At 47.6% G+C, this 14,049-nt stretch overlaps 1 protein-coding gene across 1 annotated transcript in view; it reads right to left on the reverse strand.

The window, feature by feature from the left end:
• Positions 1–804: 804 nt before the first annotated feature.
• The window catches only part of LOC118003080 (dehydrogenase/reductase SDR family member 2, mitochondrial-like), an 18,245-nt gene continuing 5,000 nt past the window's right edge, over positions 805–14,049 (reverse strand). The window contains exons 2-9 of the mRNA XM_034993836.1: positions 8,784–8,969; positions 5,804–5,981; positions 4,617–4,718; positions 3,338–3,408; positions 2,497–2,548; positions 1,822–1,956; positions 1,393–1,464; positions 805–1,078 (exon numbers count right to left, since the gene is read on the reverse strand). Coding sequence (XP_034849727.1) covers positions 1,405–1,464; positions 1,822–1,956; positions 2,497–2,548; positions 3,338–3,408; positions 4,617–4,718; positions 5,804–5,981; positions 8,784–8,956 — 771 coding nt within the window. The 5' untranslated portion in view covers positions 8,957–8,969 and the 3' untranslated portion in view covers positions 805–1,078; positions 1,393–1,404. The remainder of the gene's footprint in view (positions 1,079–1,392; positions 1,465–1,821; positions 1,957–2,496; positions 2,549–3,337; positions 3,409–4,616; positions 4,719–5,803; positions 5,982–8,783; positions 8,970–14,049) is intronic.

The following is a 14,049-nucleotide window of genomic DNA, read 5'->3' on the forward strand; positions in this document are numbered from 1 at the left end:
AATGAATGTGTTTCAACTGTTTGCAGAGCTCCTTAAAATGACCTCTAGTAGTTGGATGAACTTCAGTCCAAAACACAAGCATGAGAATCACTGAGCCAGAATGGAAGATGGCAGTGGATTCATTCAATAAATATTTATTGAGCATCTTTTATACACAAAGTGTTCATGACTATGAACACGGCAGACAAGGTGCCTGGTCTTATGAAACCTACATTTGAATGAATAAAGTATATAATAAACAAGGAAACAAGCAAAAATAGTGTCAAAGAGTTAAAAATGCTGTGAAGAAAACAGAGCAGGTAATGTCATAGAAAGTGACTGGGGTGGGAGCAACATTACACAGGGTGGTCAAGAGAAGGCATCTCAGAGAAAGTTCTATTTGGTCTGAGACCTGAAAGATAAAAATAAGCAAACAAACAAAAACAAGGGCAGATATGGGGCGCCTGGGTGGCTCAGATGGTTAAGCGTCTGCCTTCGGCTCAGGTCATGATCCCAGCGTCCTGGGATCAAGTCCCGCATCGGGCTCTCTGCTCCTTGGGAGCCTGCTTCTCCCTCTGCCTCCCTCTCTCTCTCTCTGTCTCTCATGAATAAATAAATAAAAAATCTTTAAAAAAAAAAAAAAAACAAGGGCAGATACAAAGTATCCTGCCCGATTTCCAATTTCATTGGGAAGGGTAGAAGGAAGGGAGGAGGCGGTAAAGCCTTAAGGGTGATAAGGGAAGGGACTAATCTAGGGATGAGGCTTCCAGGTCAAGAGAACTGCTCATATAGCACTACCAAACAAGGATGAGCCCAGATTGGGAGTTTCCAAACATATTTATTTCCAAACGAGAAATTTCAAACATCTCGCCTTCCTTTTCATTTCCTGTATGATTCTGGATGCTAAGGCTCCCCACCTCCATATTCTCCACCAAGCCTCCAGTTGCACACCAAAGACCATGGCCCCACTGTCTTAACAGTCTGCTTCACAGCTTAGGAGACAAGCCGGCTACCACAATGTTCTCAGCGATGACGTAGCTGGCGTCTAGAGAGCACAGGAAGGCTCTGTGCCACCATCCTGGCACATTCTTTGGGCTCCCTGAAGGAAAGAGAGCAGAATTGAGGTCACAGCCCCTGCAATGTTAAGCTCTGACTTCAGGTTCTTCTGGTGGCGGGGGGGAGGGGCATGGGGCTCAGTCTTGACCCTTAAAGACCAATACCTCACAGAATTCTAGTCAAATCAGGTTCCGGGGAAGGTCATGGTGGGCTCAGCAGGACCATGCCCACCCTCCAGCCCTTAGCCCCAGGCTGTGCTATTCTCAGACTTCAGTAAGGGGGGAACAGGCAGCAGACTGGAAAATCAGGGCTCTGTCTCTTCTTGAACTTGGACTTTGCTTCAGAGTAGCCACAGACCCCAAACACTACCTACCACTGCACTCCATTGATGTCATTGAAGTCAGGTAGCAAGTATGGCAATGTTTTCTCCTGAGGAGAGATTTCAGAGTCAGTGTTAGGCAGAAGGCCTTTTGGCAGGGGTAGGGCAGGGGTGGTGGGAAGGGCATCATGGCAGATTGATGCCTCTGTGGGAGGATGACCCTGTTCAGGAGAGAGGGGTGGGGCAGAACTTTGCTTTGCTCCCTACCGAGAATAGAGACCCCATTCTGCAGGAAAGTGAGAGGCCGCTGGGGCCAAAGGCTGTGGGGCAGAGCCTCAGAATGATGGGCCTGGACTGAGGTTGTAATCCAAGTATGCAGGTGTCTATGGGCCCCACGAGCTTGGCCAGGGAAGGGACCAGTGGGGACTGTGGGGCAGGGGTTGGGGAGCAAAAACCGTGATCCTCACCACTTGGATAAAGTCAGTCTTGATTATTCCTGGCACCAAACGGTTCACTCGGACGCCTTTTGGTGCCAGCTCCACAGCCAGAGACTTACAGAGACCCAACAGTGCCGTTTTGCTGGTGTTGTAGACCCCCAGCTTCTGAAGAGCTGAAGGAAGTAGACAGTGGATTGGAACTGGCAGGAGGAAAAGTCACCTGAACAGCCGGAGCTGTGATTCTGGGTCTCAGACTAAGAAGCTGCACTTGATTTTGGCCCAAACTAAAATCCCTTCTGCCACCTTTCCCCATCTACAATCATTTTCAAGGGGTGAAGTTCTGAGATAGAGGGCCTTGCCCAAGCTTAGAGAAATGCCAGGAAGTCACTGCCATATGTGTCCAAGCTTGGAACGGAGAAAGCCACACTGTGCTTTCCAATATTCAGCCAGGAACCTGGAATGAGGAAATCCCAGGACTCAGAACTTGCTTTACCATAAACTGTGCATACCCTGGACAGACGGCTTAACATCCTTAGCTTTCAGAGATGTTATGGCGAAGTGAGATTATAATCCCAAATCTGCAGCAATCAAGTTCATCTCAACTCCCATGTATAACCAGTTCTCCCACACCCCACAGTAGGACCTCCCATGAAACAAGACTCCGCTGCCCCTCACCCAGCCCTGTCCAGAGGGTTTTACACTCACTGGTATTGGCACACAGGCTACCATAGATGAGACCAGAACCACGGCGCCTGTCCTGTAAGGAGAAAGGTGGATGAGACGAGATGACAGGTGCGTCCAACTAAGAGCCCAGACGAGCCAGGAAATTATCCTTTCACAGTAAGAGGAAACCAGCTCAAGATTCATGATAAGGTGAGAGACTATCTGGAACACTGGCGAGAAGCTGGTGGACACAGTAAGGTCAATGGCGGAGTCAATGTTACCCAGTGACCACAGCCAGGGAGGGATTCCTTGGGCGGGGGCCCAAGGCTGAGAGGCAGCACTTCTGGAGAGCAGAGCCCTAGTAATACTCCTGAGCCATAGACCCCTGTGAGGTCGGTGTGCCGCCAAACTGTCCCAGCCTGAGCTGCTTCTGGGTGGCCCAGGACACAAAGTGACTTGAGGAGGAGCAAGTACCACAGTGCCTCTAACCAGAAAGGAAACCGGTGAGATGGCTCACGGAGGAGGGCTGGAGTCAAGGGACCAGAGCTGGGGCTCCAGGTCCTGCCTTCTGGACCCTTTTTCCCTGGAGCTGCCACTACAGGGGCAAGGTCCCTGCATTCTCTGAGATCCAAAGAACAAGGACCTGTGACAGGTTTTTTGAGGACCTGGAAGGCAGGTTCTTCCCCCCACCCCCAGCAAATGTTTCTCTTCTTCATAATTGTCACATCCCGTGGGGAAGAGGATAGGTGTGGGAATGGAGAACATTTCCCAAAGAACACACCTCCCACTTCTACCACCACCCTCCACTTCCTGGGCCCCTGCCCAAATGCCTCCTGTAGGGTAGAGGACACCCAAGCATGAAGACCCCAGGGCCCTGCTGCACCCCCTGTTCTCCATGTGGGGCAGCAGCTGGCTCAGCAGCAGGGCCGGGGACTTCACATTCACGTCCAGGATCTGAAATCAGAGCAGACGCAGAGGAGAAGGAAAGATGAAGTCTGTCCAGTGCCCATTCTCACTGGTCACTTGGAGACCTGTGGCCAGAGCAGGACCCAAGGCACTTCCCGTAGCCTCAGAGCTTGGGTCCTGCTCTTTGTGTGCGAGGGACGGGGTCCTTTAGAAGAAGGAATCCAAGGGCCTGTGTTGGATTCTCAAGTTCCTGTCCTGCCCAGGTCACAGGGGAACCAACAAGCTGTGGTTTGGGAGACCCTCCCTCTGCTGGTCCCCATACCGCTTCTCCCCAGTCAACATGGCCCTCCAGAGAGGATGCTGGAGAAAAGAGAAGGGGGGAAATCAAGATGACTTGTTTTTAGTGAGAGCCTTAAGGGAGGTGAGGGTGAGAGAGAGAGGGAATCCACACTGAGCATCAGTCTGTCAGGAAATGTTCACAACCATTTTTTTTTTTTTAATTGGAAAAGCCTGAGTATGACTGAGAAGTGGGAAGGGGGAACTGGGAATTGGGTCCAGAAGGCCAGAGAACGTGAGAACTGAACAGAGAAGGTGGGGCGGGGTCTGCAAGGACAGATGGCAGGAGCTGGTCAGCGGAAGAAGACTCCACAAGGACGGAATGGCTCACCCTGACCACTGACCCATCTCTGCCGACAGGGTCAAGAGAGGGGGTGGGTCAGGACTGTGCCGAGCCTTCTCAGGGGGCCTTCAGGACAGCAGGGGCAACAGGAGCCCTGAGAATGCTTGGTGGGTTCCAGCGGGGACGGCAAGTCTGGATGGGGTCCCTCTTCTCAGCTGTGTCTGAGGACAGGTGAGGTACCCCTGGGACAGCCGGCCAGAAGGGATCAGAGTGGGTGCCCGTGAGTCTAGACTGGGACGGCCTCAGAACCCTTCACCGTGGACAGACCAGAAATCTTTTCTGGCATCTCAGGACTGTGTAGCAGTGGCCAGCACAAGGAGAGTCAAGTCAACAGAAGGGAGGCTGCTGGCACCTGGCATACGCAGGCCATGGTAGTGCCTGTTAGCTTCCTGATGGGTGGTTCGACCCAGGTGAGCTCATCCCCCCACCCATCAGAGTCAGTAGTGACGGGAGTACGAGGGACCTTAGGTACTATGTGTGTGTGTGTGTGCGCGCGCGCATGCGTGCGTTTGTGTGCATGTAAATATGGTGGACAGAGAGCCACGCAGGCTGTGTAAGATCCTACCCCAGTCCTCACCTTGTCCCACACCTGCTCACTGGCCCCCAGAGTGCTGCCCACCAAAGGGTTGACCCCTGCCATGCACACCAGGAAGTTGACGCCCCCACAATGCTCCAGGGCCTGTGGAGGAAATGACAGGATGTGGAGTGAAGGAATGGAGTAAAGGGTTCCCAGAAGCCTCTCTCCTTCCCCAGCCAGACTGATGACCTAGAGTAAAGTAAGCAACCCCTTACTGCCTGAGGCCATCCTGGGGCAGAGTCAGATCTCAGAGATCAGAGGTTGAGTGAAATATTTGTTTCTCACTTCCCTGGAAGCATCTAATTTCTGCCCCACAAGATGCCTAGTTGGTAGCTGGGCCCCCAGTCCAGATCTTCACTCATAGGGGTCGCTGCTTCTACGCTGCCCCTTCTTTCGCCTCTTAGATTTCTAACCAATTCCTCCTCCCTCCTCCCTCCACTCTGGAAACCCTCCTCCTTTTTTGTCGCACATATAAGAACCCATTCACCACAAGCATCTGCCCATTTCACACTCCAGATTTGCCTCACAGCTCACCCCTTCCAAGACTGTCGCATGAACTGGTCTTTTTTTTTTTTTTTTTTTTTTAAGATTTTATTTATTTGTTTGACAGAGAGAGACAGTGAGAGAGGGAACACAAGCAGGGGGAGTGGGAGAGGGAGAAGCAGGCGGCCCGTGGAGCAGGGAGCCTGATGCAGGGCTCGATCCCAGGACCCTGGGATCAGGACCTGAGCCGAAAGCTGACGCTTATCGACTGAGCCACCCAGGCGCCCCAGCAGGAACTGGTCTTAATCCAGACTGCGACTCTAGTGGCCTCCCCAACCCAACACCTAGGGTGCACTAGCGCTGTGCTGCTCGAACTCTAACAGGTACACTCACCTGGGGTCTGGTTAAATGCAATTTTAATTCAGCAGCTCCGGAGAGATCTGAGATTCTGGGTCCCCGGCTAGCTCCCAGGACACGCCCCACTGGGGGTCATCAGACCACCCTTTGATATCGAGCCTCTAGTCTAGACCATGTGAGTTCCTTCCTGCCAGGAGCACCCCTTCTCAGCCACACTGGTTGTCCATTTTTTATCCCTTGAGCAGGACCCTATCCTGGGTCACATGTGTTGTTGGCCTAGATACCAACGCTAGAGACCTCAACCGCCTCCTGCCTGTCCCCATCTGCCTTCCGCCCCTGCCACTCACTGTAGCCACAAGCCGTTCCCAGCCCTCGGCCTTCCCCACGTGGCACACGGTGCCCGCCACGCTCAGCCCCTCCCCCTGCAGCGCGGCCACTGCCCGGTCCACGTTCTGCTGCTTCCGGCTGCTGATGACCACGTGGGCCCCGTCCCGGGCCAGGCGGCGGGCGGTGGTGAAGCCGATCCTGTGGGCAGAGATGGCTGTGGTGGCTTCAGCCCCTCCCCATCCTCCCCCTAGGAGCCTGATCATAAGACACAAATTGAGTTCCACAGTATGGCCCAAGAGCTGCCTCCAAATCCTTCCAAGCAGGGAGGAAGAACTATTGAATCTGACTACATATGGGGCCTTCACCAAGGCTATCCCATTGAAATCTCACTATGTATAACAATCATATTTTATAGGTGAGAAAATTTTCACATTAATTTTGTTAAAGGGAGTTATTTTTTATTTTTTCATTATTTTTTAAATTTTATTTTATTATGTTATGTTAGTCACCATACATTACATCATTAGTTTTTGATGTAATGTTCCATGATTCCTTGTTTGCATATAACACTCAGTGCTGCATTCAATATGGGCCCTCCTTAATACCCATCACCGGGCTAACCCATTCCCCCACCCCCCACCCCCAAAACCCTCAGTTTGTTTCTCAGAGTCCATAGTCTCTCATGGTTCGTCTCCCCCTCTGATTTCCCACCCCTTCATTTTTCCCTTCCTACTATCTTTTTTTTTTTTTTAACATATAATGTATTATTTGTTTCAGAGGTACAGGTCTGTGATTCAGCAGTCTTACACAATTCACAGCGCTCACCATAGCATATACCTTCCTCAGTGTCCATCACCCAGCCACCCCATCCCTCCCACTCCCCACCACTCGAGCAACCCTCAGTTTGTTTCCTGAGTTTAAGAATTCCTCATATTAGTAAGATCATATGATACTTGTCTTTCTCTGATTGGCTTATTTCCCTTAGCATAATACCGTCTAGTTCCATCCACGTTGTTGCAAATGGCAAGATTTCGGGTTTTTGATGGCTGCATAATATTCCATTGTATATATATACCACATCTTCTTTATCCATTCATCTGTTGATGGACATCTTGGCTCTTTCCATAGTTTGGCTATTGTGGACATTGCTGCTATAAACATTGGGGTGCATGTACCCCTTCGGATCACTACATTTGTATCTTTGGGGTAAATTCCCAGTAGTGTAATTGCTGGGTCATAGGGTAGCTCTATTTTCAAATTTCTGAGGAACCTGTTTTCCAGAGTGGCTACACCAGCTTGCATTCCCACCAACAGTGTAGGAGGGTTCCCCTTTCTCCACATCCTTGCCAACATCTATCGTTTCCTGACGTGTTAATTTTAGCCATTCTGACGGGTGTGAGGTGGTATCTCATTGAGGTATTGATTTGAATTTCCCTGATGCCGAGCGATGTTGAGCACTTTTTCATGTGTCTGTTGGTCATTTGGATGTCTTCTTTGCAGAATGTCTGTTCATGTCTTCTGCCCATTTCTTGATTGGATTATTTGTTCTTTGGGTGTTGAGTTTGATAAGTTCTTTATAGATTTTGGATACTAGCCCTTTATCTGATATGTCATTTGCAAATATCTTCTCCCATTCTGTTGGTTGTCTTTTGATTTTGTTGACTGTTTCCTTTGCTGTGCAAAAGCCTTTTATCTTGATGAAGTCCCAAAAGTTCATCTTTGCTTTTGTTTCCCTTGCTTTTGGAGATGTGTCTAGGAAGAAGTTGCTGCGGCTGAGGTCGAAGAGGTTGCTGCCTGTGTTCTCCTGAAGGATTTTGATGAATTCCTATCTCACATTTAGGTCTTTCATCCATTTTGAGTCTATTTTTTGTATGTGGTGTAAGGAAATGGTTAAAGCGAGTTTTTAAAACAAATATTTGTAAATGTGCTGGGCACCCAGCCTCAACTGTAGAGAATCTTCAGCTGCCCAGCGTTTTCTCCCTTGGTTCTAGCCAGAGACTTCTGATAGGAATTACTTTCTCTAAGCCCAAGGGCTTTCTTCTGCTCTGCAGAGGAAAAACTTTCATGCTGAAAAAGATGTTCTGTCCCCTCTGCCTCTCCTTGCTTTAAGAGATCTGAAGCTGCTCTGATTGGGGCTGGCTGAGTCCCGATGATGAAAGGGCAGAAGGCATATTTCTCCTGTCTTGTGGAAACTATCTGGACTGCTTGGCATTTTGGATGTATTCATTTGTTATGAAGGCTGGGCACTGGGAGCCCACACAAAGATTTAAAACATCATGGGGGTCTGGGAAGCCTGGAATGATTAAGCAGTTCTAAAATTGAATGGTCCAAATTGGTGATGGTATAGACCATGAAAGGTCAAAAGGAAGATGGTGACCCCGAAGCACTCAACACCAGAAGCCTCCCTTCCTCATGCCTGTGGTAATGACTCATTACAGATCATGGCTCCTTATGGCAGTTAGAGGATGAGTGGAATTGGAGGGACACTGGAAAAAATGTGACGAGAGGAGAGATTCATCTATAAAAAGTCTCTGAGTTGGTTTTGAGATGTTGCCCTGCCCATTGCCCGAGTGCTGGCAGGCATTCTGCAGCCAGTGAAACCCCCTAGTCTGAGAGGCAAGTAGGTCTTGGGCTTCTCCCTGGTAGACCAGGACCCTAAAAGACCACAGTGATGTGCCTACGAAGGACAGGGAGAAAGGGCTATCCTGATGATAACAAGTTAAATGTCTTTGGGTTACCCAGCAATTACATGGCAGAGACTAGATTCCAACACTACTCTGATTGACTCAGAAGCACCTGGTTTTCTAACTACATCCTTCTTGGAACCCAGAAACCAGATGTTTTAGAGAGAGTTGTTGAGATTTGGAGTTAGTTGTAAATGCTGGAGCTGTGGGGGTGTCAGGCAGGGATGTATGAGAAAGGCATTGACTGCCAACCCTGCTCTGGGATGGGGACACTAACATCTTGTGATATGCCAGTGAAGGATTCCCATTCGCTTACCCCTTTGTGGACCCAGTGATCACAGCCACTTTCTCAGCCAGGGCACAGCTCCTGTCTGCCCTATTGCTGCTCATTCTTGCTGAGAGGGGCACCAAGGAGCGATGAAGACCCTTAAAGACCAATGATGCAGCTCTGAGCATGGCAGTCATTGACTTCCCTCTGTCTGGACCCATGCTGAGGAAGAACCTGGGAAGACAATCACTCCAAGAAATACAATAGGATCTGTGTCTCCGTGCATCCTTCAAACTTCCCAGGGAAGTACAGAGCTGCTCGTGCCTTTCTATGACCTGTCCCCTGAAAGCCTTCCTCATCGTAGTGAACCACACCACCGCAGCAGATGTGGGCAGCCATGGTGCTGGGCTGCTTGTAGATGCCTGAGTGATTCTTGCCTGACACCTCCACACCCCCAAACAAGGAATATCACTCTACTCTTCTTAGACTCACCTTTGTACATCCCTTCACACATCCATTCTTCCACAAAGATGCTGCTTTGAACTTTTTCTTTACTTTCCCCAGCCTGCTGCAACCACCTGGCCCAAGTTCTTGTCATCTCCCCGATCTGCCACAACCTCCTCTCCTCTTCTCTTGGCTCCCCACTGAAACCACAGCCTTAGCTCCTGCATCAGAGATACCAAACTTGTTAGCATTTGACAGGCAAGTTGCTTCTCCTCATCACAAATGACTCTCATCCAACTGTAGATAAAAGTCCAACCACTCTCTTCTGGTTCCCAAACTTTTGTGGGGTCTCTACCCTCACCCCTCCTTCATACTATTCTGGTCCACCTGCCCAAAGATCCCATGGCACCTCTGCCATTGCAGCTGCATCAGCAACACCACATTTCTGCAACAACTTTCTCTCAACCCACATCTTTCACCTCCTTCTGGGGAGATCAAGGAATAATTGTCTCAGGTTGGCCCTGGAGATGGCCCTGGGAAACAATGTTAGGAGAGTGGAAGGAGAGAGATAGAAGGGAAGATTGTCCATAAGAGGTACATTATCAAATACATTACCTCTATGGGGATCTGAAGGTCAATCCTGCTGAAGAACTCTGAGCAATAGTTTTGAGTTTCAGAGTTATCCCACCCAAAAGGCAAGGGCACTGGGGACCTAGGGTGACCAGCCATTTCAGTTTTCCGGGAATGCAGGTTTTAGCACTGGAAGACCCATATTCCATGAAACTGCTCATGTCCCAAGCAAACCAGGATATTCGGTTCATCTCATGAGAGTATATTTTCAACTCCTGTCAGTCGTTTGTTGAGGACTGCTCCAGAGCAGCATTAATTCTGTAGCATTTTCAACCTGCTCCACCTGTGCTCAGAAACATTCAGGAAAAGTCAAAGCTGCTTGCTGTTGGACATTGGGCTTCCATGGACAGAAATGTGAGTGCCCGGGGGACATAAGCAGGACACCAACAGAGTCTGTTACATATGTCACATTTATTGACCATTATGTCCTAAGCATAGTGCTATGCACTCTACGTGATCTTTTTTTTTTTTTAAAGATTTTATTTATTTGACAGAGAGAGACACAGCGAGAGAGGGAACACAAGCAGGGGGAGTGGCAGAGGGAGAAGCAGGCTTCCCGCGGAGCAGGGAGCCCAATGTGGGGTTCGATCCCAGGACCCTGGGATCATGACCCGAGCCGAAGGCAGCCGCTTAACTGACTGAGCCACCCAGGAGCCCCTCTACGTGATCTTTTTAAAAATATAATAGTCATGATAGCATTTTGAGTTCATGGCAGTTACTATCCACATATTGCAGAACTGTAAACTGAAACAAAGAGATAAATTGTTCAATCTGTCACCAGAAAGAGAAAAGCTCAGGTTCAAAACCAAGTCTACTGAATATAGTTTGCAATTTTAATATCTAAATTCTACTGCCTTCTCTGACTTCCTCAGGGAGGGGCTACTTGTTCTGAGCCCACAGAACTTATATATTTGTCTTGGCTACCCTTAAACTTTAAAAATAAACATATACTTACCATATGACCAACAATTGTACTCCTGGGCATTTATCCCAGAGAAATGAAAACATATGTCCACACAACATCATGCACATGAACATTTATAGAAGCTTTATTTGTATTAGCTAAGCTGGAAATGACTCAAAAGTCCTTCAATGAATGGTTGAGCCAAGTGTGGTACATCTACCCAGTGGTATAAAATAAAATATATTTGATTTCCATCCTTGGTTCCTGGCACAGAGCTCCTAAAACCCTTGAGATTTTTTGAGTAATAGGGGTATCTTTTGTTATTCAGAAGGAACCCCTTTCCAATCACAAACTGAGTTCATGCTAGTAAGGTGACTTGAGGTGGAGGTCCTAGATAGCCTCAGGATGGGGTTGGTCACCAGAAAGACCAAGTGATGAGGAAGTTGGAACCAACAGCTCCACCCACCCACCTCAGGAAGAGAGAGAGGGGCTGGAGGAGGAGCTCTATAAAAACTCTTGTATAATGAGGTTCAGAAAGCTTCTGGAAAAAGGTATTGAAACTAAACACACACACACACACACACTCACTCACCTATACTTTGCTCTATACATTAATTCCACATGACTGTTCCTAAGTTGTATCCTTTATAATAAACCGGTAAATGTAGGTAAACAAAATGTTTTCCTGAGCTCTGCAGGTCATACCAGCAAATCATCAAACCTAAGAAGGAGGTTGTGGGGATTCCCAATTTGTAGCTGGTTGGTCAGAAGCATGGGTGACTTGGGACTTGTAATTGGTGTCTGGACTGGGAGGCAGTCAAGTGGGACCGGACCCTTAAACCTCTGGCATCTGACGCTAACTAGTTAATGTCACAATTGAATTACATTATTGGGCACCCAGCTGGTGTTGAAGACTTGGTTGGTGTAAGAAAACACTCTAGAGCAATAAAAAGAAACAAACTACTGATATGCGCAACAATTTGGATGGAGCTCAAGGAAATTATGTTGCGTGAAAAAGGCAATTCCATTAATGATTCCACTAATATAGCATTCTCAAAAGGACAACATTATACATATGGAGAAGAGATTTGTGGTTGCCAGGGGTTAGAGATGGGGTTGGGGGAGGCAGAGGGGTGTGGCTCTAAAGAGGTAGCATGAGGGATATTTGTGGTGATGGAACAATTCTGTATCTCAGTTGTGGTGGTGTCTTCACAAATCTGCATGTGATAACAGTGTAGCATCACCCACACAAAAGATTGCATATGAAACTGGTGAAATCTGAGTAAGATCTGTGGATTGTATCTATCAGTTTCCTGGTTTGAATACTGTACTATCATTTAGAAGATGGGTAGGAAGTAGGAAATTGTGGATAAAGGGTACACAGGACCTCAACTTCCTCTGAACTTAAAACTGTTTCAACCTAAAAGCTTTTAAAGAGCTTCACTTGGCTCTGACTTGTAGAAAACTACTGAACTAAGCTCTATAGGAGAATAAAATACAAATTCATTAATTGGGGCTATTTTTATATTTCTAGAATCACTTTAAAGCAATTATTTATTAAAGCAGACATCTACTCTGTAATATGTACTCCTGCCTCTTAATAAGGGAGGTACATCTTTCATCATTAGTCTTTACAATTGGACAGAGTGGGGCAATAAGGCACAAGCTTGGCTGTTGAGACCGAGCACAGCACAAACAAGTATCTGGTCTCTGGGAGATGAAGTGAGACAGAGTGAGTATCCAGGGCAGAAGAGGTGAAGAAGCACCTGTGAAAGGAGTGGGATGGAGCTTGAAGCTACTAGTCCCCTCATCTTGGTAGCTAGGGCTGAGAATGCTCCAGGCACAGAGTCTAGTCAGAGTGGGCCTGAGGTGGGATAGAGAGGCAGCCAGCAGCAACAGAGCCGAGCACCTGAGTAAGGTGGGACGCTGAGGTAAGGCCATGGGATTTGGGGCTTTCTCTGATGGACAAAAAAAAAAAAGCTCATGGAGGTTTTTAGAAATTGATAGTTTTTATATAAATGATGATCACACTCAAGGAGGCATAAATTCCATTTGAGGCCCTACAGGCTGAAATAGCTAATACTTGTTTCTTTAGTGTTTATTTTTTGGTCTTATTCCTATTCCATTTTCTGAGTGGTCTATCTGGGTCTTTCTACCACTATTAAGCCCCCACACAAGTAGAGAAGTAATATAGATAGCTAACCTAACCCTTCTTAGGGAACAACATCATAGGTCTCTGAGACTAGATAAGTTCACATCTGTATTCAACATAAAAGCTTGAAACAACCAGGCACTTTCTACTTAAATCTCTGGATTTCAAAACAAGTTCAATCTTGATCTCAAGGAATGTTATGGATTGAATTGTGTTTACCCCCCAACCCCCACATTCATATATTGAGGCCCTAACCTCCATTACCTCGGAGTGTGGCTTGGGAGTGGAGATGGGGCCTTTAATGGGGTGATTAAGTTAAAATGAGGCCACTAGGGTAGAACTTAATCCAGTCTGACCACTGTCCTTATAAGAAGAGGACATTTGGATACACAAAAGAGACACCTGGGATGTGTGCACACAAAGAAAAGTTCATGTGAGGACACAGTGAGAAAGCAGACATCTGCAAGCCAAAGAGAGAGGCCTCAGGAGAAACCAAATCTGCCAACACCTTGATCTTGGATTTCCAGGCTCCAAAATTGTGAGAAATAAATTTCTGTTGTTTAAGACCCCATCTATGGCATTTCTGTTATGGCTGCCCTAGTGGGCTAATACAAGAAGAAACCTCAGTAATATTCCTTAACACCTTATATTATTACCCATTAATCTTCCTTAACCTCCCTTTTAACAAAAAAAAAAATACACTACAGATTTCCTTTTTTTTTTTAATTTTTATTTATTTATTGAGAGAGAGAGAATGATAAAGAGAGACTATGAGAGGGAGGAGGGTCAAAGGGAGAAGCAGACTCCTTGCTGAGCAGGGAACCCAATGCAGGACCTGATCCCGAGACTCCAGGATCATGACCTGAGCCGAAGGCAGTCGCTTAACAAACTGAGCCACCAGGCGCCCACACTACAGGTTTCTGACAGGCAAAAAGAATCTCAGGAGATAGAGAATAGAAAGGCAGGGCACCTGGGTGGCTCAGCTGGTTGAGCATATGACTCTTGATCTCAGCTCAGGTCTTGATCTCAGGGTCATGAGTTCGGGCCCCACGTTGGAGCCTACTTAAAAAAAAGAAGGAGGAGAAGGAGGAGGAAGGAGAGGAGGAGGAGAAGAAGAGAAGAAGAAGAAGAAGAAGGAGAAGAAGAAGAAGAAGAAGAAGAAGAAGAAGAAGAAGAAGAAGAAG

The sequence above is a fragment of the Mirounga leonina genome, unplaced genomic scaffold (genome assembly GCF_011800145.1).
Source record: "Mirounga leonina isolate KUSES-001 unplaced genomic scaffold, KU_Mleo_1.0 Mir_91, whole genome shotgun sequence".
NCBI classification, from domain to species: domain Eukaryota; kingdom Metazoa; phylum Chordata; class Mammalia; order Carnivora; family Phocidae; genus Mirounga; species Mirounga leonina.